This window comes from Canis aureus, chromosome 31 (genome assembly GCF_053574225.1).
Source record: "Canis aureus isolate CA01 chromosome 31, VMU_Caureus_v.1.0, whole genome shotgun sequence".
Classification (NCBI taxonomy): domain Eukaryota; kingdom Metazoa; phylum Chordata; class Mammalia; order Carnivora; family Canidae; genus Canis; species Canis aureus.
This window is the reverse complement of record NC_135641.1, coordinates 31,256,159-31,283,166: the sequence shown is the minus strand read 5'-3', so window position 1 is coordinate 31,283,166 and position 27,008 is coordinate 31,256,159. Positions and strand designations below refer to the sequence as shown.

At 39.2% G+C, this 27,008-nt stretch overlaps 1 protein-coding gene and 1 long non-coding RNA gene across 8 annotated transcripts in view; one reads left to right on the top strand and one right to left on the bottom strand.

Moving 5' to 3' along the window:
- The window catches only part of LOC144302637 (uncharacterized), a 109,836-nt gene extending 100,496 nt beyond the window's left edge, over nucleotides 1–9,340 (bottom strand). For 3 of the 5 annotated variants that reach the window (XR_013369585.1, XR_013369583.1, XR_013369584.1), the window contains exons 1-2: nucleotides 9,143–9,339; nucleotides 7,952–8,044 (exon numbers count right to left, since the gene is read on the bottom strand). This is a non-coding gene — a long non-coding RNA (uncharacterized LOC144302637). Of the gene's footprint in view, nucleotides 1–7,951; nucleotides 8,045–9,142 lie in introns of all 5 variants that reach the window. The other 2 variants (XR_013369582.1, XR_013369581.1) reach the window with 1 other exon arrangement.
- Nucleotides 9,341–9,955: 615 nt separating this feature from the next.
- Nucleotides 9,956–27,008, top strand: part of KPNA4 (karyopherin subunit alpha 4) — a 69,366-nt gene continuing 52,313 nt past the window's right edge. For 2 of the 3 annotated variants that reach the window (XM_077880161.1, XM_077880160.1), the window contains exon 1: nucleotides 9,956–10,197. In XM_077880161.1, the coding sequence (XP_077736287.1) occupies nucleotides 10,129–10,197 (69 nt within the window). In that variant the 5' untranslated portion in view covers nucleotides 9,956–10,128. Of the gene's footprint in view, nucleotides 10,198–10,767; nucleotides 10,891–27,008 lie in introns of all 3 variants that reach the window. The other variant, XM_077880162.1, reaches the window with a different exon arrangement.

Genomic DNA, 27,008 nt, shown 5'->3' with positions numbered 1-27,008 from the left:
AGTTAAATGCTTCCTCTGATGCTTCTATTTATAAGTAGAACTAAAAACCTGGGAGGTCTAATTTGGGATCAGCACGGTAGCTTCTGGTCTGCCATGTAGAACATCAGGGTTTGATTAGGCAGATCTTAGGGTAGAAGCCAAAAGGCGAGGGACCAAGACATTCTAGTATCTAACGGGCTCTAAATAAGATGGTTTAACACCTACCAGGCTCTGATTTTCATCAGTGATAAAGACAAAAACTTTTAACAAGGGCCTAATGATGTTGGGATAAGTACCAGGTGAGAGGACAAAGGTTTCCAGGATTCAACCAAAACGGGGAAGGATTTGTTGTTAAGTATTTTTCTGCAGTCCATCATAAGGCAATCAGTGGTCAAAGTCTAAATTACACCCCAGGAGCTACAGACCTTTGACTTTACAGGCATCTGGAGAATCTGCTGAAGCTATTTGAGTTCTCCAAGACTTCAGGGTTTTGTATAAGATAGTGACAGAACTATAAATAGAAAGCTGATAAATGCTATGAGGTATTGTGAACTTCAAGACTAATTTCTGTACTTAAAAGTCTTCTTTCTTGTATTATTTTTTAATTCATCTTATATGTGTGTACATGATACCATATGTCACATATAATCTATGCCAATAGATAGAAACAACTAATAAATACACCAGAGTCTTCCTCATATGTGATTATCCAAGGTAGTCATCTGTTTTAGGGCATCAGTTCCATTTTTATTGAAGTTATTAATATCATTCATATTCATGAGGATTTTCATCAGTCTGACTAGCACAACTATTCTCAAAATTCAAAACAGGACCCATAAAATAGGTATATTACACTTGGTAGAAATCTATCATTTTCACAAATGCAGAAAATAGCTCTATTTAATGCACTTGCCCTTTGTATTCTCCATAGATACTTAACTGCTTCACCCTTAAACATCACAAGGACTTTTGCTTTTATTTTTTTTATCACAATGACTTTTGAAGGGATATTAGACACACACAACACACACACACACACACACACATATATACTTGACATGAAGAACTTTGTAATGATGATCCTCTGCAGTCTGAATGGACTATGATTCTAGTAATATTGAGCTCCCCATTAATGAATGTGTTGCACTTCATGAAGTGAGAATTCAAGCACAAACTACATGGTTGGCCTAGATAACATATGTGTGCTATTCTTCTAACTCAGACATCATGAACATGAAATAATTCTTACTGGTCCTGAACAAGACAGAAGATAGTAGCAGAGAATGGAGAGGAGGCAAATGAGAGAAATACCATAAAGATATTCTATCTATTCAATACAAGTTGCCACTCTCTGAACATAGAATCCAGGAGAAAATAATTAAAAAATCAAAAACATTTAATATTTTCAGTTTAAGAAACTACTTGTAGATTAGCCCCATTAGATGTTTTTTCTTTTTTTGTTGTTCGTAAGGAATCCGCCCTGAACAGGGTGACTAACCAAGGAGAACTCTGCATTTTTTTGTCGGTATCAGAGATGGTTCCAGATCAGTGTGGATGTGGCAGGAGACTCCACTCTTGACTCTAACTGAGAAGGCATGGCCCTGAGACAGGCTAGTACAGTACAGGGAAACCAGAATGTCTGGCAGATGGGCCCCAATTGAGCAGAGGAAGAACATTTAAGACACATGTTTTGCCTCTTTGGGAGGTGACTCAAGAACTGAGACGTGGTCTGGGCCTTCAAGGAACTAGAGAAGGCTGCGGCAGAGGATATGAGATTTAAGCTAGCAACAAGAAACTCAGACTAGACCTCACAGGCTCAATGGAGCCAGTCTTTTAGAAGAATGTCATCAAGAAAATGTCATTTGAGAAAACTCAAGAGAAAAACTTGAGAGCAGAAATGAACCCAGGAAAATATTGCTTAAATATATTTAAACAGTGAAATGGATTGGCTACTATCAGCCTCTTTCTTGAAACATTATTTGGTACATTTTTTAAATATAAGAGATATATAATCATTATGTAATACTTTGACATACTGTAGAGCATATCACATCTATTACTGTGAAGCCTATTTATCCTTATTTTAATTCTGTCCTTACCTTGGGCTGAAACCACCCTACACGTGAGAAGTAAGAACAAATCTAGTACTTCTCAGAGTGTGTTCCAGGAAACAGTGCCAACAGCATTGCACTTGTTAAAAACTCAAATCTTCACATGCTATCCTAGACCTACTGAATTAGAAACTCTGGGGACAGAGTCTACCAGTTTGGGTTTTCAGTCTTCCAACTGGTTCTAAAGAACTCTAAAGTTTGAGAACCACTGCCTTAGGCATTTTAGAACTAGGCCTCTTTAGAGCCTGTTTAGGAAAAAAATATATATTTTTTTTCTGTTTTCTGTCTCTTCACGGTACTATTCTCATTTCTGATTACCAGTGTGTAGTAGTAGTTTCCTACACCAAACAATTCTGTGACAGCAGTTGGGAGTCCTACAATTTAACTCAATTCTGACACCACCTGGAGATAGTGTCAGATTCCACAGGTTAAGGCCTCAGCCCCACAATACCTAGCACTGCCCCCCTCAACTTCACACACCAATCACAAGTTCAAGCTGTCACCTGTACATCTGACCAACCAGCTGTAAATCAGATTATTTTATATAACCTCCTTCCTGGGGCTTGATTAATTTGCTAAAGCAGCTCATAGAACTGAGGAAAAACAGTTTATGTACTAGACTCACCAGTTTATTATAAAAGGATATAACCTAGGAATAGTCAGATGGAAGAGATGCATAGGGTAAGGTATGGGGAAAGGAGCAAAGAACTTCCAGGATCTCTCTGGACTCGCCACCATCTTAGCACTTCCACATCCACCAACCGGAAAGCTCTCCAAATCCATCCTTTTTGGGGTTTTTATGGAGGCTTCATTAAGTATGCATGATTGATTAAATCATTGGCCATTGATTCAATCTCTAGTCCCTCTCCCTCCCTAGGGGTCAGAGGTGGGTGGTGGGACTGAAAATTCCAAGCCTCTAATCACACAATGTTTCCCCTGGCAACCAATCCCCCCCCCCATCCTTAGGAATTACCCAAAAGTCACTGCATTAACATAAACTAAGAAGTGGTTGGAAGGGGCTTGTTAGGAATAACAAGACACCCATTTCATTCTGGAGCTCTTTCAGGAGCTGAGAAGGAAAGATGCCCCTGTAAACTCTTATTACTAAGGAAATTATGAAGGTTTTAGGAGTTATGTGTCAGGAACCATGGAGGAAGACCAAATATATATGTAATATAAACCACAATATCACAGAGGCCCAGGATAGATCTGTGTTATAGGCCAGGGAGGCAGCATGGTGGTTTTGTCAGTTCAGGCTGCTATAACAAAATACCATAGACCAGGTGCTTATCAACAACAGAAATTTCTTTCTTCTTCTTCTTCTTCTTTTTTTTTTTTTTTAAAGATTTTATTTTCAAGTAACTATAACACCCAGTATGGTGCTAGAACTCACAACCCTGAGATCAGGAGTCACATGCTCTTCCAACTGAGTCAGCCAGGTGCTCCCAGAAATTTATTTCTCACAGTTCTGCAGGCTGGAAAGTTCAAGATCATGGCAGTGGCCAATGTGGTGAGATCACATTTCCTCATAGACCCCCATCTTCTCACTAACCTCACTTGGCAGAAGGGATGGAGGACCTCTCAGGGCCTCTTTTTCTAAGGGTACTAATTCCATTAGTGAGGATTCTATCTTCATGACCTAATTACTTCCCAAAGGCCCTACCTCCAAACACCATCACATTGGGGATGAGGTTTCAACACATGGATTTTAGGACACAAACATGCAGTCCATAGTAATGGTGAACTAGAAACTGGGAGTTTTGCAGCTTGTCAGATCTGAAATCAAACTGGGACTCCACTTGTTAGTTGTGTAGGCTCTTGAGCAAACTGCTCAGCCTCTCTCAACTTTAGTTCACTTATTTAAAAAGTGGAAGGGGCGCCTGGGTGGCTCAATCAGTTAAGCGTCTGCCTTTGGCTCAGGTCATGATCTCAGGATCCTGGGATGGAGCCCCACACCAAGCCCTGTATCAGGCTCTCTGCTAAGTGGGGAGTCTGCTTCTCCCTCTCTCTCAAGTAAGTAAATAAAATCTTAAAAAAAAAAAAAAAGTGAAAATAATGCCTACCTTGAAAGGTTACTATGAACACTGAAGTTTTATGCCTATATGGTATTCAGGAGTGCTGGCTCTGGTGTTAGGCCCAGTTCAAATGCCAACTTTTCTACTTACTGTGTGATCTCAGACAAATTACTAATCCCAATGTTCTTCCATTTTCTCATTTGTAAAATGAGTAATAACATACTTGCCTTACAGTGTTATTGTGAGGACTTAATGACCTAATATATATCAGTTGCTTAAAAGACTGCCTGTTCAATAGTTATGCTTGTAATAGAAATACAAATAAAAGCTATTATAATACATGTACATAAAACCTAAAATATGGTAGGTACTCAATATAATTAGTAGTCATTACAAAGCATAGTATTATAAGAGGTTCCAGTATATAGGCACCCCCGATACTTTTATATATTCTTTACATTCTAATGTCTTCCCTCCCCTCTGAATAAGCTCCGTGTACTATATTAATATCAATTTCCTGGTTTTTTTTAAAGGTTTTATTTATTTATTCATGAGAGACACACACACACACAGAGAGAGAGAGAGAGAGAGAGAGAGAGAGGCAGAGATACAGGCAGAGGGAGAAGCAGGCTCCATGCACGAAACCAGACGTGGGACTCAATCCCGAGTCTCCAGGATCATACTCTGGGCCTGGGCTGAAGGGCAGCGCTAAACCGCTGAGCCACCCAGACTGCCCCTGATTTACTGGTTTTGATAGTTTACTGTAGTTATTCAGGATGCTACCATTGGAGAGGGCTTGACTGAGGGTTTGTACCTTTTTTTTTTAATGCCTATGAATCTGTAATTATTTAGAAATAAAAAGCAAAAAAAAAAAAAAATGGAGTAGGGAGCTTACCTGAAGTGAGAAATATTGGGGTAAGAGTTGGTCCTATACCTCATCCACCCCAGTTCCTTATTTACCAGTCCCTAGAATCCTAAGCTTCCTCTTTACCAGTGTAAGCTAATGGAAACCACGGAAGCCTGACTGGTAAGGGGCTAGTCCAGGCTCCCCTAACACCAGGTAAGGCATGAACCTGCAGAATCTCTGATGCATGGAATTCTAATGTAAGGAACATCGTAATCCCCGTAACTCCATGACCTAAAACGGTTCCTGGTGCACAGAGGCAAGGACAAGAGACGTACGCTTCCTGATCAGATTTGTAAATCCTAATATTTTCCTCATAGAAACACTGCCACATACTGTGATCAGGCTCTGTGATGTTCACTTATGTCCTTTAGAGATTAAATAAACTTTTGTGGGGCAGCCGGGGTGGCTCAGCGGTTTAGCGCCGCCTTCAGCCCAGGGCATGATCTGGACACCCGGGATCGAGTCCCACATCAGGCTCCCTGCATGGAGACTGCTTCTCCCTCTGCCTGTGTCTCTGCCTCTCTCTCTCTCTCTGTGTGTCTCTCATGAATAAATAAATAAAATTAAAAAAAAAAAAAAGCTTTTGTGGGCTAACCTGAACTGCTACCCACTAATCATGACCTATGGACATATTTCAAAGAAGTAATCTTCAAGCAAACTTCTGAAATACTACCAATCTGTAAGTTATTATACGTATGCGATGCTATTAAAAACAAAATTTTTAATTGAGGAATAACAGTGATCATTCTAGGCTCACTATTTTCAAGTTTCCAAATAGTGTTCTGTTTAACACTAACATCTTAAAAGTTCCCATTACCACCCATCCTGTAAGTTCCTAAAATTGTTAGACCAAGGAAATTTTTTTTTTTAAACATTTACTAACGCTGAGGAGTTCTGAGGAACTCTCTGAGAGACACTGCTCTAAGTCATATGATCAGTCTTCTTGACTATTTGGCTTTTAAATGGCTCTTTCTATGGTATTTATTTTTAAAAATTAAAAAACATTATTTTAGGCCCAAATAAAAAGCAAGTGAAAAAAGCTTTAAAAAATCTAGGCATGTTTGCCTGGTAGCAATATAAAAAAGATACCAACCAGTCATCAATGATTTGTACCCATATATTACAAGTTTTCTCCAATTAATTAGTCAAAACTGACCTAAAAAAAACTAAGTTGAAGAAAAATTGTGTGGCTCATCTCTCTCAATCAAATTAATACCTACAGCTAGCTTTTTTAATCCATCATCTCTTATCATTCAGGAACTTCAGTCAAAGTAAAGAAGTAGTTTTTTCCAGAGTTCCCAAGTTGTAAGTCAGAAAAGTTCTGGCAATAAAGAGGAATAAATGAAGTCCCTCTATTCCTGATCAGCTGTTTTCCTAAGAAAATAAAGGCATATTACCAAAGTCCAATGTTTTTCTCTCAAAAAAAGAAACAGTCCATCTATTAAAAAATACAGATTAGGGATCCCTTGGTGGCTCAGCGGTTTAGCGCCTGCCTTTGGCCTAGGGCTCGATCCTGGAGTCCCGGGATCGAGTCCCGCATCGGGCTTCCAGCATGGAGCCTGCCTCTCCCTCCTCCTGTGTCTCTGCGCCTCTCTCTCTCTCTATCATAAATAAATAAATAAATCTTTAAAAAAAATACAGATTACATTTTAGCTAAGATTTAGCAACATATAAAATTGCTTCCTGTTTCAGCATATACTACCCAGTTTTGCTCAAGAAATCATCCACAATTCCCCAAACAGAAACAGAAACTATAAGATCCATGTTATAGATTAAAGGAACACTCTAACAGTCTTCAATTTAATGTATGAGAATATTCCAAACTGCTTAAATGAATTACCAATTATAATTCTTTTTAAAATTACATTTAATCAAATAAATAAATAAATAAATAAAATTACATTTGATCAACTAAAACCTGTGTAAAGCTTCACAAATCCTTTCACAAATCTCTGCTGCAGAACAAAGAGTTTCTTTATTCTAAAAGTGACTAAGAGGACAATTTCATGACACATTCACTGAAAGCAAGTATCTCCATAACAGTTTAGACTTTTCTTATACTAAAGTACTAATAAGTCAGGTTATAAAGTAACTTGACCTTGAATATCTTATTTGAAAACAGGTGTTGTATGTGGGTTTTATAGTTTGATTAGAACTATATTTCATATACACAAAAAACAGGTGTTAAAAAGTCTGTTGAAATGGTATTAATGGCTGCATTTACTTCCTTAGTTCAGCAAGTTAAATTTCTTAAATCTTCTAACTACAGATAGAACTACCATATCTTGCCAATTAGGTTGCCAATCTGCATTTAGAACTATTGCTAACTCCTGGAAGAACTTCTTTACACTTCTGATAAACTATGTATGTTCTGTCTGGGAAGAACCGGAAGTACAGAACAGGCAGTGATAATTTCAAATGACAAATTTAGGCCAGGAAACAGACTACCAAAGCAATATAATTAAGCATAATTGTTCCACTTTACAAACTGTGTCACAACTATTTTTAAACATATTGGGGGGTCTGCCCTAAAACCTATGTCTAATCTACTCCCTGAACTTTGTCCCTGGAATAAGCATGATACATAATTAAGAAAAAAAAAATTAAGAATTCTTAGAAGGGATCCAGTGTAAATTAAAAGCAGTTAACAACTCAATCCACATTCTTAATCAAGGAGTGTTAGCTTGAAAAAAAATTAAAAAGATGTGTTAGCTTGTTTTTTTAACTTAAGGAACATACATTGAAAGAAGATGAGATTCAGGTCCTATATTTGACAAATAGTCACGGAGGGCATACCATGTGCCAAGTACTACTGGGTGTCTAATACGTGATTGAGAACAAAACAAGTATGTTCCTTGACTTCAGGGTACTTATGGTCTAGAAAGGGAGAAAGACTTCAGAAAGATATTAAATACTAATAATAAAAGAAACTAAATTACTCTGTGGTTATTTCCTGGTTGTGCTGCATGTCTCAGTGGGTAACTCTGATCACAGTCTTCTCTTGGGGGTATTCTGCAGAGAATCAGTTGCAGCTGGGAGAAAAAGACATAGGATGATGGACAACTTTATAAACTTCCTCATGAAAGCTACTATGGAATTTATTCCAATAAGTAACAAAATATTCACCTATACATTCATGTTGACAGGATAACATCTAATCATAGGATTAGTTATCACGGGATAACTTCTAATCATAATTCACCCGTAATTTGTTTTCAAGAATCCTGTTTGTAACAGAGAAATCCATGATGGTGGTACACGCACACACTCACACATACATATTTTTTTCAACCTAATTTTCTTATCCTAAAGTTATTTTGAAAACATCCGTGCTCCAGTGTGCAATGTTACTTTAATTAAATTATTCTTTGGAGAAGAGGCTCTCTGATGAACTTCGTTTATATTTTAAGATCGGCAATGAAATTACATTCAAGTCAACTCTCAGTGTGAATTATTTCCAGGTAGGGCTTGTTTCTCTAGGCGGCTGAACGTATACAAAGTACTGAGAATTTTGAAGGTATATATATATATATTTTTTTTTTTTTAAATTTTGAAGGTATATATATATTTTTGAATTTTGAAGGTATATATTTTTTTGTATTTTATGTGTGTGTATATATATATATCTTCAAAATTCTCAGTACTTATATATATCAGTAAAAAAAAATTGGGAGGGAAGGGGGCGGGCGAGGAGTAAAAGTTCCGAAAGAAATCCCCCAAAACCTCGTCAAATTTAAACACACCCAAATGCTCCTACACCGCCCCCTTTCCTTCCGACCCGAGGTCTTGCAGCCTACTTCGTTTTCCCTGCATATGTGAGATGCAATCAATGGGTAAATATATTTTCAAACTATTTCCTTCCCCCCCTTTTTTTTTCTGAAATATTCGCACACGTTCCTTCGTAGCTCGTATTATTTCCGCTTCTCTAGTAATAATATTCCCGACACAAATGTACATCCTCGGAATCCATTCTCTCCCCGCAGTCACAGCACCACATCACGGCAGGTGCCGCGGTCTCCGCCTTCCAGAAGTTAGCACTTTGCGGCCAAGCAGCTTCTTTGACTTCCTAAGACGAGGTACCTTAAGAGGCTGTAGCATCACTGGGTCACCAGCGCTTCCCGAGCTCCTACCTGTTGCGGGGACAGGTGTGCAGGGATGGACGGGTCGGATGCGCCTAAGGCGTCCTTTCCCTTTCCCACCCGCTGTCCCTCTCGCTTCCCGCCGCGACTCGCGAACGCGCGTCCCCCCTGCGCGTCCCAAGCCCACGGCCCGGGCCTCGCGCGGCGGGAACCCCGGGGGGGCGGGGGAAGGGGGGCGGGGGGCGGCGGGCGCGTGTCCCGACCCAGACTGGGCCGAGGCGCAGCTCGCACTTCCTGTAAAGCCAGCGGAGCGCGCGAGCCGTGCCCTGGAAGAGAAGGCGCACTCGGGGGGGGGGGGGGGGGGGCGGGGGGATACTTTAAGTCCGCCCCAATCCTGGACCGCAGAGGTCCGAAGCGGCCCCGGCAACAGGAGCGAACCAACTCGTTCCCGGGCCTCCCTTCCCCTCCCCGCCGCCCCTCAAGTCGCCCAATTCCCGTTCGCTTCCTCCCGGCGGCTCCCGGGCACGTGGTCCCTCCCCGCCCTGCCCCCGCCGCGCCCTCCCAGCCTCCCCCGCCCTCCGGCCCTTCCTCCCCGCGCCGCTCGCTTCCCCTTTCCGTTTTCTCTTCCGCCCCCCGCTCTCCATCGTCCTCTTTGATTGGTCGAGCGCACCGGAGCCCGGTTGGCCAATCGGCGAGCGGGGCTGGCGGCGATGGGCGTGGCCGCGGCTCCGGGGCCCTCAGATCGAGGCTGCCTCCCCCTCTCAGCCGGCAGCACATTCCGCCGCCGTTGCCGCCGCCCGGCCCCGCAGTTGTCTTCGGCGGAGCTGCGGTCGCGCCGGGGTTAGGGCGGGGGGGGCGGGCGGGGAGAGGAGGAGGAGAAGGCCGCGGCGGAGGCAGCGGAGAGGAGGGAGGAAGCGGCGGCGCGGCGGGCGCTGCAGCTGAGGCGGCGGCCCGGTTCCTGGGAGTGTCGGTGCGGCGTGGTGGTTGGGGCGGATCCCGCGGGGGCCCGGGCGGGGGAAGGAGTCACCGGCCCGGCCATGGCGGACAACGAGAAACTGGACAACCAACGGCTCAAGAATTTCAAGAACAAAGGCCGCGACTTGGAGGTAAACTCGGGGGCGCCGGAGGGGTGGGGGCTGCGGGCCTCGGGCCGACGTCCGCCGGGACTCCGGGCGTGGGGGGCCGGGGCGGGCGCCGTCGCCGGGCCGCGGGGGAATGGCGCTGGGGGCCGGCCCGTGCGTGACGCCTCTGCGAACGCGCCGGGAAGTTTGTGTCGGGCCTGGTCCCCGCTCCGCCCGGGAGCGGGGTGCGGGGGTACGGCCGGCGCGGCCTAGGCCTGCCCCGGGGAGCCGGCCCGGCGCGGGTGCGAGGGGCTGGGCCGCGCGGCGGGGAGGCCGGGCGCGGCGAGCGCGGAGGAGGCGTGCGTGTGCCGCGCGGCCCCGGCCCGGCCCCGGCTCCGGCCCCGGCCCCGGCGGAGATTCCGGCTCTGCCCCGGGCCCCGCCGTCTGGCGCCGCGTGAGGAGGGCGGTGGGGGGGGGGGGGGGACGAGCGTGCGGCGACCGAGCGGGGCTCGGAACTTCCCCTGCGGGGTCCGAGTCGTCTCCACTTAAAGGCGTTTTCTCTGGTCTTCCCGACTCCCGCTTTACCCCTGCCTCCCCCCGATGTCCAAACTACAGGAGTCAACTTCTCCGTTGAAAAAAACACCCCCGGCGTGAGAGGCCATCCTGGTGGATGCTAACAGTGCCTTCCAGCGGCCTGTGTTTTACTCTGGATATAGCTGATTCAAGATGTGGCTCACGGTGTGCCCTCTTCCAGGCAAAGAATACCCCTTATTTCAGCTTGCTCACAAATCTCTTTATCCCCTCCTGAGAGACCACCAGCTGCATTCTTATATATAAAGTCCACAGGGTTATACAAAGCTGTCATCCTCTAGTCTACAGTATCCTTTCCCTCCACCTGCAGGTGGTGGTAGTGGGGGATGGGGTGGGCTCTGGAATGGCACCATCCCGTTTTATTATTTTAGAAGGGGGGTGGGGGGGAACCCTTGATTATCTTCGATACAGCTCCCCCTCCCCCCCAGGTGGTTAGGCTACATGAGGTGTGTGGGTAAAACACACACACACACGCACACCAATCACAGAATTTTGATAGACTTTTCTTCCCTTCAGTGTTGAGAGTCTAGGTAAATCGATTCTTTTTTTTTTTTTAATACGTGCATCCTGTGCCTGCATCAGGAATGTAGCTTTTAAAAGAAAAGTGGTCAAGTAGTAGTTTTTGTATTGCTCCTCTGTACTTTTTTATACTAAAATCTCCAAATTCCCATCACCTGTTTCTGAACTTTGAGCATTTGGTTGACTGAGATAGTAACTATCCTGGGGGGCTTTTCACAAAGCCGTTCAATCTTTAAGGTAGTTTGTGTTGTTTTCAGTGGGTTTCATAGTTTGAGGATCTATTAAAATACCTGAGGATGTGGTTCTTAATTCTGTGATTGTTTTAAGGTTAATGTGAGATATTATCCTGTGATCCTTTTTTTTCTGTGGAAAATTTTTAACAACTTTATTGATATAATTCACATGCCATAATAATCACCACTTTAAAGGTACAACTTACGATTTTTTCATTAAATTTACCTACTTGGGTAATACTGTGATGAAGGAAATTTTTTACTGATATCAATATTTAGAATGAAAACCATTACGAAATTTAAAAACATAAATACCTCAAGTTACAAAATCCAAAAAATAGCGATTAGATGCTTGACAAGTTCTGATGCTTTCCCTTCACCTACATTTCTGGCTGCATTTTTTTTTTTTTAAACAGCTTCATTGAAATGTAATTCCTATGCTATACAACCCTGTGCAGCCATTAGCACAGCCAATCTTAAAATGGTCTTATCACTCCAAAAAGAATCTCTATTTCCCTTTACTCTCCATCTAGATTTGCCTATTCTGGATATTTCCTATAAATGGAGTTACATACTATGTGATCTTTTGTGACTGGCTTCTTTTAGGTAGCATAATGTTTTCAGGGTTTTCACATGTAACAAAAATAAAACAGAGCCTCGTTCCACCTCGTTCCTTTTTATGGCTGAGTAATATGCTGAATAATAATCCAGCCTATGGATATACCACATCTTGTTTATCCGTTCATCAGTTGATGAACATTTGCTTTGTTTCCACTCTATTTTAGCTGTTATGCATAATGCTGCTATGAACGTTTATGTACATAGTTTTTTGTGGACCTATGTTTTCATTTCTCTTTGGTTATATCCCAAGGAGTAGAACCAGTGGGTTATACGGTAACTTTAAACGTAACCTTTTCTGGGATTGCCAAACTGTTCTAAAGCGATCCTTTTTTTTTTTTTTTTTTTTTTTGGTAATTTGATGTTTCCTCTTACTGTCAATTTCTTATCACATTAGTCAAAATAAGATTGTGCTGACTCTATTAGAACAATATTATAAGTGATTTTTAAAAATAACTATAAACACATTAACCAGATTTTTTTGAGAAGTTTATAGTGCCTAGGGACATCCTTGAGGACTTTGATAACCCTGTGGGTACAAAAGAAATAGGGATATTTTCACTGTTTCACCTAGGAAAATGACATGACTCTAGTGGAAACTGTACTTTCTCCTCACTTATTCAAAGTCAGATACACTTGTAATGAGATAGCAACTTTTTATCATCTTTAGAGAACACTAAAATGGCCTTTTTTGTGTATTTAATTATCTATATGTCTGTGTCCCTCAGAACACTTATTATCCCCATAACCTTCCCCTCCACGTATAGTTACTATGTTTTGCTACAATAGATTCTAAGAAAATTCTACTTTGGGTTTAGGTCTCAATGATGACATCTGTTTCACTGAGAGTTTTTTGTAAAGAAGTATGGACCATTACTATCCAGTGAATTTTATTTAATCCCATATATCCAAAATACCAATATAACATCAGCAATATAAAAAATATTGGGATATTTTATATTCTTTTCATACTAAGTCTTCAAAATCCGGTTTGTATTTTACAGTTAAAGCATATCTCAGGGGCACCCGGGTGGCTCAGTGGTTGAGCATCTGTCTTTGGCTCATCTGCCGTGGGGGTCCTGGGATAGAGTCCTGCATCAGGCTCCCTGCAGGGATCCTGCTTCTCCCTCTGCCTATGTCTCTGCCTCTCTGTGTCTCTCTTGAATAAATAAATTTTTTTTAAAAATTAAAATGAGAAAAAAATTTAAAAAGCACATCTCAGTGTGGATTAGCTATATTTCACCTGCTTAATAGCCATATGAAGCTATTGGCTCTCTTATTGGACAGTTCAGATATAGAACAGCATATAGAATGAGGTAATTACCATGTTTTCAGTTTGATCTGATACTGTTTGATAATGACATAGAGTACAAAGTCCTAGAGTTTAGTGTGATCTAATGATCTCTAACTTTGTGTGTGACCTTGAGAGTCAGTCTTAAAGATTCTTTAATCTATTAAAACAGAGGTACTTGGCACCTGCTTCATGTTAGGAAGATGCTAGCAGTTCCCTGAGCATTTTATCACTTTTTGCTTTTTTGCTTCAGGGTTAGGGTGATTTAATAGGATTCATTGTAATTGATTCTTTTACTACCGTATTTGCAGTTGGCTCTTTGTTTTTTCTCTGTGTCCATACAGAACTTAAGTTACATTGAACTTAAAAGGGAAGAGTTTTAACGTAGAGCTCTTTAATTGCTCATTGAAGAGTAGTTTGACCACAGGGAATCATTGACCCTTCTAATAGTCATAATTTTTAAGTGTTAGAAGTTGAAACTGATTAAGAGCTTTCAATATGATGCTCATTCTTACCTTTCAATCTACCATTCTGGCTCTTCCAAAATGTGATCATGCTAAATTCTTGAAACACAAAAGTATTAAAGAAGACGTATATCAGTATTCATTTAAAATAATTTATGGGAATTTTCGGATGATGTTAAGGGCTTGACTGCTTTCTTGCAGTGTGGTAGAGGATCATTGTTAACTAGGTTGAGAAAGGTAACCATAGAAAGGGTACACTGAACACAAAACAGGAAATGGGTAGTGACCAAACTTAAAATATTTGTCAGGATAGATCAAATAAAGCTCATCTAGTTTATGGTTTTTTATTTTTTATTTTTTTTTAAGATTTTATTTATTTATTCATGAGAGAGGGGGGGAGAGAGAGAGAGGCAGAGACACAGGCAGAGGGAGAAGCAGGCTCCATGCCGAGAGCTTGATGTGGGGCTTGATCCCGGGACTCCAGGATCACACCCTGGGCCAAAGGCAGGTGCTCAATCGCTGAGCCACCCAGGCGTCCCTAGTCTATGTTTTAAAAGTAGAGCAGGGATTCTTTTGTAGACTTTCCAAACAATCTATGATTTTTACAGTAGTTCCGAGAGTATCCCAAGTTCTAATAGCATAAATTGTTAGAAAATAATTAGCTCTTGGTGCACCTGGCTGGCTCAGTCAGTTAAGAGTCTGCCTTCGGCCCAGGTCATGATCCCAGGGTCACTGGGATGGAGCCCCACATCTGGCTCCCTGCTTAGCAGGGAGTCTGCTTCTCCCTCTGGCCCTCCCTCTGGTTGTGGGCGTGTGCTCTCTTTCACATGCTCTCTCTCAAATCTTTTTTTAAAAAAGAAATTAATTAGATCTTATAAAAACACAACTTTGAGAAAAAAACTTACCCTAAAAATAAATAATAAAATATTAAATGACTGGACACTTGTGTTTCTCTGAACTTTAGAAATAAACAGTTGCTTGGTTGGCAAGAGTTTAATAAATTGATCGGCTGTTTTGTTGTTGTTAACCAGCTTTGGTAGTTTGTAACCATACAGAGTGAAAAGCATTGTTAAGCTATTAAGTCTTGTTAACTTTTAGAGACTGACCTCTCTCATCACAAATCTTGGAACATATTTACTATACTTAAAATAACTGCAGTCTAATTTTTCATATAATAATCCAGGCATGTGACAATGTGAAATATCTAATAGAAATATAGTTAGGAATTAAATAATTGTTTTTGTGCTCCCTGTCAGCTTTCCTGGTTTACAAGGCAAGCAATTTCAGAATTGCTTCATTGATAATTTTCTTTGAGATATCAAAATGTCTTCGTTTTTCATAGTCTCTAGAATGTCAAATGAACATATATATACAAGATTGGGAAGAGTTGTAGGAGTGAGTTAACTTCAAAAGAATGAAAGTACTTTAGAAAAATGTGTATATAGTTTTTAAGCATTGATCTCTAATGCCTGATAGTTACTGTGGGTCCTCAAAATATTTTTGAGTGTTTTTTTGGAGCAGCATTCATCTGCCTTAAGGACTGTGATGGTAAAATGAGAGTGTCATCAAGTCTAGTCTTGAATGATGATTTTGGTATTTGCTGGTTTACTTTTGGAACAGAGAAGTATGATCGAAGCATATACTGTATATGCTTTTAATTGTATTCTCATTTCTCTCAGTCTAATAATAGGAATTACTTTATAGAAGAAAACTCTCTAGAGTTAAGTGACTTAATAACATTACATTAAGGGAATGATTTTAATTCAGGTACATGTCAAAGTAAAGTCTGTACTATTTATACCATACCATATTACCTGTTTTTAACTTCTTTCAGCCTTGATACAAGTCTCAAAGTTGATTAAAAGGTTATATGTGAAAGCATAGTCCATGGGGTATAATAGCTATTCAGTAAGTTTCCTTTTTCTCCCAGAGAGATTTTTGAAATTGTGTATCTTTTGTGGACTTTAAAGTCTAGAGAATACATTTATAGTTAGATTTGGTTAGTAAAAGGATTAGTGGAGACTCCCTTTTTTTTAGTTAATATGAGATGCCAATCTTTATATTGGCATCTACTAAATAAGATACACACACACACACACACACACACACCTCTAATGGCTTTAGTCCAGAAGTTTTCAAAGCTTTGGAGGATGAAGACCTATTTACGCTGTTAAAAATTAGGGATCCTGAAAGAGCTTTGTTTGTGGGTTTCTATCACTATTTGTCATTTCAAAAAAAAGTCTGTCATTTCAGAAATTAAAACAAGAATTTAAAAAAATATTAGCTCATAAAAATAACAATGAAGCTACTTTATATTTTTATATAAACAAATTTCTAATGAAAAATAACTTATTTTCTAAAACCCAGAAAATGTGGTGAAAAGAATAGCCATGTTTAATTTTGTTCTGTTTGTTTTTTTTTTTGTTTGTTTTGTTTTGTTTTGTTTTTGAGGTCTCCTATATTTGGCTCAAGAAACGATAGTTGGATTGTCATGTCTATTTCTGAATTCAATCTTTTGTGATAATGCTGTTTTGGTTAAAGTATATGAAGAATATCCCACTTTACACAGGCAGTTGGAGAGGGAGGATGTTTTAATAGCCTTTTCAGATTATTATGGAAATTTTTGTTTGATACTATACCAGAACTCCACAAAATAGTAGTTTCTTAAAGGTTAGTTGCAATATGGAATCTGAGGACACATCAGTGAGCCTTTCATACTCTGTTATGTTAAAATGTATAGGTCTGTCTTGCACTTGGATTGTATCTTTTGCACATGCCTGATTTTGTATAAGCATGTATTGGTCATTTGGAAAATATTAGTTCACAGAGTTATGCAGATCTTCCAAATGCTGGCACATTTTATTATACAGTGAAAATTCACCAATTATTGTCAGTGTCATCAAGTAGTTCATCAAAAAAAGCTTGAATATTAGAAATTTGTGAAGCTCACAGTGATGGATACAGATTTTCCAAAATTCTTATTTTCACTTGAAAGCTTAAATTTTATCATTAGCAAGAAACACTGTAAGTTGTTTTCCTTGAAGCCATAAGCTCACTTTGCTCATTTTTGTGAAAACATCTGCCAGACACTGTCTGAATAGCCATAATTTGTCTGTCAGTCGTTCTTTCAAGTAAAAATGGTGTTCTATGAAAAAAAATGGCTAGTTCAGTTTGCAACTCAATCATACAAAAACTTTTTCCTTGAGACAGTCATCGTTATGCAGAAGTGGGTATGCTGCAGTAGTTTATGTGTAATCCTCATTTTATCACAAAACTTAAAGAAAGGGCCAGTTTTTAAAAAGGTAATTTTTTACTGTACTGTCAGGGACATTAAGTGAGCTGATCTTTTTTAAAAATTTTATTTATCTGAGAGAGAGTGCAAGAGAGCACACAAACAAGGGGAGTGGCAGGTAGAGAGAGAAGGAGAAGCAGACCCCACACTGAGCAGGGAGCCTGATGTTGGGCTATGGGGGCTCCATCCCAGGACCCTGGGATCATGACTCGAGCCAAAGGCAGACACTCAACCAACTGAGCACCCAGGCACCCATGTATCTTGTTTTCTTAACTGAAATACAGTGTGTACTTATACAGCTTGGTGAAATTGTCTTAATTCATGCTAAAACACCAGCAGTTTTACCCACTGCATTGCATTGCTGTGCAAATATTAGAACCATAGTAAATATTAGTAGTAATATGAAAATAGTTTTGATCTGTGGACCCTCTGAAAAGGCTTCAGTATCTCTACAGAAACCTATTGATCACACTTTGAGAGCCACTGTCTTTGTTTATTAGTGTTGCTTCTGTAAGAGATGACTGTCACTTTTAATTCATAAAATCTCTCTTCCCCACCAAAGATAGATTTATTTATTTATTTACTTATTTATTTTTTATTTATTTATTCATGATAGACTTAGAGAGGCAGAGACAAGGCAGAGGGAGAAGCAGGCTCCACGCCAGAAGCCTGACGCGGGACTCCAGGATCACGCCCTGGGCCAAAGGCAGGCTCCAAACCGCTGAGCCACCCAGGGATCCCCTTAATTCATAAAATCTCTTAAAAGACTGTAACAGTTAAAGCATGGATTTGAACTCTGGTTCCTCCATTTAATAGTTATGGAAGTTAACTTAATATCTCTAGCCATTTATTTTTTATTTTTTGAATCTCCCTAAACATGCTTAATAGTGCCTGGCATGTAGTATATACAGTGAATGGAAGCTCTTTATTTCTTCCAGCTTGCTTCATCATTCATTATATCCAAATAATCCCTCGTATTCCTTGTTAGAATAACATTTTGTTTGTAGTTCCTTTTGTACTGCTGTGGACCATAATTCCAATCACATCACATGAATTGGGGAAGGCTTCCTTTTCTGTTCATTAGCGCTCAAGTAAAAGCCTTTCTCTTGTGTGCTTCAACCAAATTGTTGCAAAATTACTAGTTTCTGACTTCATTTATCTAATTTCTGTGTTGTAAGTAGGTTAGTAAATACCTAATGTAGTTTGTAACTTTTCCCACAAGATTGTAAATTTAACCAGAAAATAGTTTTGATTTACACTGTTAGTACCTGTGACGAAAAAAGAGTTAAGGTCATAGATACACTTAAAACCTAAGCTTTTTCTATTACTGTTCATTTACTATTAGACCAAAATTTTACTAGCTGTCGCTTTTACCCTAAATTTAATTTACATTAAACCTAACATAAATTGCATTTTCAATAATGTGTTTTGAAAAACCCGGAATTTAATATTTATTGACAAAAGTCAGAATCCTATAATTTGGTGGTAGGCATATTTTTTAATATAAGATAGCAAATCATATTCTATCTCAGTTTCCTACTTTATGAAAACTTTAGTTGCTCAGTATCTACTCTGAATACTTGTTTTAGTTTTTATAGCATGTGTTTTTGATTCCTTAAAGCAGGCATTATCTAAATTTATTTAGTTAATGGTAGTTGTATCTTGATGGCTCTATAGGTAGTGTTTCCTTGGTTTTATGAAATGACCCTATCCTGTTTGCCACCCATTCTACCTATTTACCCTGGTCTTCTGTGGTCACTTTCAGCTGTTACTGGTCCAGAAAAGCAAGTAAAATATAGTCTTAATATTTTCAAATAATTGTTACATTATTCTTGGTTTTTTAGTAAGTATAAAACCCAAGTTAAGTCTGATAACTTTAGGGACGCCTGGGTGGCTCAGCGGTTGAGCATCTGCCTTCGGCCCAGGGCATGATCCTGGAGACCTGGGATCGAGTCCCACATCGGGCTCCCTGCATGGAGCCTGCTTCTCCCTCTGCCTGTGTCTCTGCCTCTCTTTCTCTGTGTCTCTCATGAATAAATAAATAAAATCTTTAAAAAAGAAAAAGTCTGATAACTTTAGGCTAAAAGAGCTGATTTTTATACTATGTGGTTATGTTTCAGGGAACAGAAACCCACCTCACATTAGTTTAAGCATAAGCTTTCATAACCTGTAAGTCTAGGGCCACAACTGGTATTAATTGCGGTTAGAGTTCTAGTGAAGGTCTAGGGAAGATTAAGTAAGATTTGGGCAGCCCTGGTGGCTCAGCAGTTTGACGCCTGCCTTCGGCCCAGGGTGTGATCCTGGACACCTGGGATCAAGTCCCACGTTGGGCTCCCTGCATGGAGCCTGCTTCTCCTCTGCCTGTGTCTCTGCCTCTCTGTCTCCTTGTCTCTCATTAATAAATAAAATCTTTTTTTTTTTTTAAAGATTTGATTGCATGCTTATGCCCAAATTAATCATTTTGGGTAGGGGAGTATGGTTCTGTGATTGGGCAGCACAAGCTCTGTTTGTGTGTTAGGTAGGGAAGAATGTTGGTACTTTCACATAACCCCAGATTTGTCACAAGAATGAGGGGATCTGATAGAGTAAAAAGAAAGGAAGAAAAAATTACTGAAGACAACATTGTAAAGCAGCCCTGTTCAATATAGATGTAGAATGGTTTCTTATTTTGCCTTTGAATTATTATGTGGAGGTGTTCATTATATACAGGTATATTTATAGAATTGAGTTCATTGTGATCAACTGTGATCCAACATTTTATGTCAGTGTTCACATTTTTTCTCTTAGTATCTTGAATCATTTTCCCAATTCCCTTTTGTTCTCCAGCTTTAAGCTAGTAACAGTATTATCTTCAAATCATAAAAACTTTTTAGGACCAATAAACAAATAAAAAATATAACCAACATCATTAGTCATTAGGGAAATGCCACATCAAAACCATAATGAGATACCACTTCGACCTACTAGGATTGGTTTTTTAATAAGTGTGAAAACAAAAATAAAAAGTATCAGGTGTTGGTGAGGATATGGAGAAAGTGCAATCCTCCTACATGGCTAAAGGAAATGTAAAATGGTGCATTCTACCTTGGAATGTGGTTTCACAGTTCCTCAAAGTTAGACAATTAACATGTGACCCAGCAGTTCCACCCCAGGTAAAACCCAAGCGAATTAAGAATAAGTGTCTGCACAAAAACTTGTACATGAGTGTTCATAGCAGCATTACCTATAATATCCAAAACAGACTACCCAGATGCCCATCAACTGATGAATGGGTAAACAAATGTGGTCTGTACGTACAATGGAATAGTATTATGCCATAAAAAGGAATGAAGTACTGCTCCATTCTACAACATGATGAACCTTGAAAGTATTTTACTACCTGAAATAAGCCAGTCAGAAAAGGTCACATATTCTTGGCAAATTGATTTAAATTTTAAAAATACTAAAAAATGGAGAAAAGATCACATATTCCGTAATTTCAATTCTATGAAATGTCCAGGATAGGTAAATTCATAGAGACAGAAAGTAGATTAATAGTTGTCCAAGCCTTAGGGAATGACTGCTAAAGGATATGGGCTTTATATGGTGAAGACAATAATCTAGAATTAGATGGTGGTTATTTGCGACTTTATACTAAAAACCATGGAATTATACACTTTATTTTATTTTTTGGTATTATACACTTTAAATGGGCAAATTGTATGATGTGTGAATTATATCTCAATAAAGCTGTATGTTGTTTTTTTTTTTTTAAGAAGCTTAATTAAGAGAAATAGAGACCATGACAACTTTCCACTACCAAAGGGTCATTGGTGACCTCTCGTTACCTCTTTCTCCATGTACCCTTCTGACTGACTGACTTCTCCATGTACCCTTCCCTGTATTGAATTCATTTGTTGAGCAAATATTTACTCACTTTCTGTGTCTGAGGTTCGGTTGTAAGCAGTGAGGATACAACAATGAATAACAAGCTAAATTCTCACAGAGTTTGCATTCTCACAAGTCAAGATCACTGCTATAGACTGACCCTGTGGGGATATTCAGCCATTGTGAGCTACTGTTGTAGTAGTAGATCTCTTGTGTGCCCTTCCTAAACTCAAATTTACAATAAATAGTATACCTCAAATGTGAAGGGAAAGAACATCCTAAATGTTAACTGTCCGGTAACTCTTCCCTTGAGACTCATGGAAAAGCTTGATTTTTAGAGTTGGAACACCTAAGAGGGCATTTCAATAGCTGTATGCCATTAGGAAAGCTTCATTTTTTTTAAACCTCAGTTTCCATAAAGTTAAAATCCCACCTAATGGGTACTTGCTTCGATTAAAAGCTTTTAAGAATGCAAGAAACACCTTTGTCCAGAATAGGTCAAATAAGGATGGGGTATTAGGAATATTAAGGGACCCAATTCTCACTTCGTTCAGGATACATCAGGTGAGTGTCTTGGTGGTAGGAATTCATGGATTCTCTTTGTATTGCTCTGTCTGCGACTAACCTAGTGCTAGTTTTTATTTTTCCTAGATACTATCTTAATCTTTCTGTAGTTTTGCGTTCAATTACTGAGAGAATCTGAGCTAGTAAAGCTCTACCCAAAGTGAAGCAGATAGGTTTTACTTTCAGCATACTTACGGATTGGCTTTTCCTGAGTTAGGTGCTTTCCCCTTCACCGCCTTCCTAGTCAGCAGTGCTGTGGAAGGGAGGATGTGACATGGTAATGAACAGCCTTTGCCTGCTTCTGCAGCAGCATCCTTGGAAAGAGAAGTTTCTTTTAGACAAGATTGTAAGTATGACATTATTTAGTTAATGTCATTCCGTTCTTAACTTTTCTGTTAACTTTCTACTCACTATTAAACTCTGACGTATCATTATTACCTCATTATTAATCTCATCTCCATAGTGATTGCCTTATTTCTGCTGTTGCTCTTCTCCAATTCATAAAACAACTAGAGTGGTTTTTAAAAAATGAAATCATGCCCCTCTCTGCCTCAGTAGCTTTCCATCACACTTAGCTTCCAAATTCTTTACGGAGACCAGATCTGGTCCCTATCTATTTCTTCCTCCTATCTCTGTCACTTTATTATCTCCCTTAGTTACACTCTCATTTTTTAATTCTTCTAACTCTAGCGCTTCAGTAGCTAGGCCCTTCACACATGCTGATCTGTGGGAATGCTTTCTCCACCCTCTATACCTATACCCGCCTTTTCTCCACTGTTTATTTCTCATCCTCTGAGTCTTCAGTGTTATTTACATAGAGTTGCCATCCACCCACGCCCCTAGTGAGCTAATTGAAATTTCATCCCCCTTGTTGTTTTCCGTAAGAAATACATTGATCATAATGTGTTAGTGTACTTACTCTGTTAATTTCTCCCCCAGACTAGAAGTTCCCTGAAAGTATAGACCTTGTCTATTTTGTATACCAGTCTTTTCTTAATTCTCATTGCAGAACCTGGGCTATCATTGGCATTTAAGGAACTACTTGAGGGAATTAAATGAAACTTAAAAAAAAAAAAATGTGTGTGCACTGTAATTAGGATTAGTGACTAAATCAGATTTTTTAAATGAAGGTAAATTTTTGTCTCTTGAAATGGTAATGGCATGTAATTGTAGAAATTTTTTAGAGAAATGGAAATAAAGTAATCCTCCATAATCTTACTGCTATTAAATTTCTTAGAATGTTTACTTTTTCTTATACATTTTTTCACATATATTTGAACTTAATTTGGGGTCCTTTTTTTAAATTTGGGTTCCTATAAGAATAATTCATAGTAGAATACAGCCAAGTTTCTCCACCTTGACACTTGATACTTTGGGCCAAATAAGTTTTTTCTTATGGGGAACCTCCTGTGCATTGTACGCTGTTTTAGAGCTTTCTTCGCCTCTGCCATTAGATGCCAGTAACATGCTCCCTCCCAGTTATAAAAGCCAAAATTGTTTCCAGAAACTGCCAGATGTTGCCTGAGTGGCAAAATCACCGCAGATTGAGAACCATTGGAATTTAGTTCGGTAAACTTCCCAGAACACCATTATTTCAGTGGATTGCTGTTGTCTATAAAGTCAGTTAAAATTTTGTAATAAGCTAGGTATTTCAGCCTGTCAGTTAAGTTTAGCAGATATTTGAGTGTTTGCTACATAAATGCTAGGGAAAAGGCAAACATTGAACATCCCCTGGATTCTTAACTTTTCAGTTTATAATTCCCCCATTTCTATAACTTTCATCTTAGACTCTTCTCCCTCTTAGGGCAGATAAATCCACCTTACCTTTAACACTCAGTTTCGCTTTTCTATCTTTGTTTTTATGGGGTCCCTATTGGAAACACTTCTTGTCTTCCCTTTACCTTGCCATTTCTCCCTTATATTTCCAGGTTGAGCTGAAACCTCAGTTGAATTGGAGGCCTCAGTTCAACCTGGACCTTGTCTATTTTGTATACTACTCTGTTCTTAATTCTCATGACAGAGTCTGGCATACAAATTTTCCCTCACAACAGTTTGCATTGATCATTTCTTAATTGAACTCTTAGAGTTGTTATTTGTGTACCTGTATTTTAGTGTTTACTCATGTAAGATAATGTTTTTACTTGTCATGTGTTTTGTAGAAAAAAAAAATATTACAAAAGGATATGTATGACTTAAACACCAACAAACTAGATAACCTAGGTGAAATGGAGTAATTCCTAGAAACACACAACCTACCAAGAATGAATCCTGAAGAAACAAAATCTAAACAAATCTATAGCTTGGGGGAAGGGGGGCACCTGGGTGGCTCAGTGGTTGAGCATCTGCCTTCAGTTCAGGGCGTGATCCCCCAGTCCCGGGATCAACTCCCACATTGGGCTCCCTGCATGGAGCCTACTTCTGCCTCTGCCTCTCTCTCTCTCTCTGTGTCTCTCATGAATGAGTAAATAAAATCTTTAAAACAAAAAAATCCATAACTAGGAAAGCAATTGAATCAGTAATCAAAAATCTTCCAATGGCGAAAAGCCCAGGATTGGATGGCTTCACTGGTGAAGTCTACCAAACATTTAAGAATTAATACTAATCCCCTTTAAACTCTCTCAGAAAAACTGACAAGGGAATATGTTCACATCTATTCTGTAAGACTAGCATTCTGAAAAAAACAAAAACAACAACAACAACAAAAAAACTAGCATTCTGGTATCAAAGCCAAAGGGCACTACAGGAAAATTGCAGACCAATACCCTTGATGAATAGTGTTGCAGAAATTTTCAAAATACTAGCAAACTGAATTCAACAGCATATTAAAAGGATTATATACCATGGCCAAGTGGGATTTAATCCTGGAATGTAAGGGATGGTTCAATTTATGAAAAGCAGTATACTATACCAGATTAACAGAATGAAGGGCAAAACCACACATTGATGTCCATTGATGCAGGAAAAGCAGTTGACAGAATTCAATACCTTTTCATGATAAAAACACTCAACAAACTAAGAATAGAAGGAAACTACCTCTATATAATGAAGACCAAATACAAAAAGCCCCCCAGATGGCATACTGGATGGTGAAACATTGGAAGCTTTTCCTGTAAGAATAAGATCAAGACAAGGATGCCCACTTTCACCAGTACTGTTCAACATAGTACTAAAAGTCCTAGCCAGAGCAGTTAGGCAAGAAAAAGAAACAAAAGGCCTCCAAGTTGGAAAGGAGGAAGTAAAATTCTGTTTATAGATGGTTTGATCTTATATGTCAAAAACCCTAATGATCCTTATAGAAAAATGTCAGAAGTAATAAATGATTCAGCAAAGTTACAGGATGTAAAATCAGCAGTCACTCACAAGGAACATTTTGAAAAGGAATTTGAGTTACAATAGCATCGAAAGGAATAAAATACTTAGGAATAAACCTAACTAATGAGGTAAAAGACTTTCACATTGAAAACTGCAAAATGTTGCTAAAAAATTAAAGAGGACACAAATAAATAGACATCCCACGTTCCTGGGTTGGAAGACCTATTGTTAAATGTCAGTACTACCAAAATGATCTACAGATTTAATGGAGAAGTGCATATAGAATCTCAAAAGACCCTGAATAGTCAAAACAGTCCTGAAAAAGAGGAGAAAGTTGGAGGTCTCACATTTCCTAATTTAAAACTTGAGACTTGACATGATCAAAACAGTATGATACTAACAAAAGGCAAACATAGACCTATGGAATAGAATAGGGAACACAGAAATAAGCTCTTGCAAATATGGTCAAAGATTTTTGACAGGAGTGCCAAGACCATTCATTTGGTAAAGGGCAGTCTCTTCAAAAAATGGGGCTAAGAAAATTTGATATCCACAAGCAAAAGAATGAAATTGGACCCTTACTTAACACCATATACTAAAAATTAACTCAGTGGATCAAGGACCTAAATGGAAAACCTAAAATAGAACTCTTATGAAGAAAACCTAGGACAGAAACTTCATGACATTGAATTGGGCAGTGATTTTTTTAGATATGACACTAAAGGTACGTGTGTGTACATATGTATATATATCTTGTATAAGATAGGGAAATACAAGAAACTGAAAATTGAACTTTTTTCTGTTACTATGTTTATTTTCTAACTTTTCCAAAGAAATATGTATAAGTCTGAATTTAATACATTTCCCTGTCGTTCAAATGTTTGATAGTGAAACTCTACTGTAATCCTATTCCTTGGAGTTAACTGTTAACAATTACATTTTTGTGACATAAATTATATTTATGTACTAATTATTTCAGTACTTATAATTTAGATATGGATCATTTAAAAGTATTATTTTTGGTAGAATTAGTTTACAAAACTGTTCAGTAACTTGCCAAGGTTAAATTAGGCCTCCTTGTTGAATTTTTTTTTTTTTTAAGATTTTATTTATTTATTCATGAGAGACCTACAGAGAGGAGGGGCAGAGACACAGGCAGAGGGAGAAGCAGGCTCCACGCTGGGAGCCTGACCTGGGACTGGATCCCAGGTCTCCAGCATCACACCCCAGGCTGAAGGCGGTGCTAAACCACTGAGCCACCCGGGCTGCCCCTCCTTGTTGAATTTACTTTGAAACTTCTCTTATACTAAATCTTGAGTTATCTTTTTACTTGTTAGAGGTAAGAATTTGATTTTGCTTATAAAGGCTTGCCCATCAGTAGTAGTGGTAATTAGAACTTTACTACTACTATTAATAAATACTATCTTGAGAAATCACCGTTTGAGTAAGCATTTAACATTAAGCACTCAAAATTTCCTCCTTATTGTCATAAACATAAAATTAGAATTTATTTGCTGATCACATGCAGTTTGCCGGCATACATGATATTTGGCAAAGGCACGAATAAGCATACTACTGGAGAGATCAAGTGGAAATGAAAAGAGGGGAAAAACAGAAAAGGTATGGGAAAACAGACTTTTTTTTTTTTTTTTTTTTTTAAGATTATTTGAGAGAGCTGGGTGGCTACTCAGCCGCTGAGCATCTGCCTTTGGCTCAGGGCATGATCCGGGGTCCAAGGATCAAGTCCCACATTGGGCTCCCTGCAGAGAGCCTGCTTCTCCCTCTGCCTGTGTTTCTGCCTCTCTTTCTGTGTCTCTCATGAATAAATAAACAAAATCTTTAAAAAAAAAAAAAAAGATTATTTGAGAGAGATAGCATGTGTGCACGAGTGAGGGGAGGGACAAAGGGAAAGAGAGAATCTCAAGCAGATTCCCCGCTGGCACAGAGTCTAGATTTGGGCCTTAATTCTATGACCCTGAAATCATAACGAGCTGAAATCGAGTCAGATGTTAACTGACTGAGCCACCCAGGCATCCTAAAGCAGACTTTCACAGTTAAACACTTTTACCATTTTGTTTACCATGTTTATTGGGTTGAACGACTAT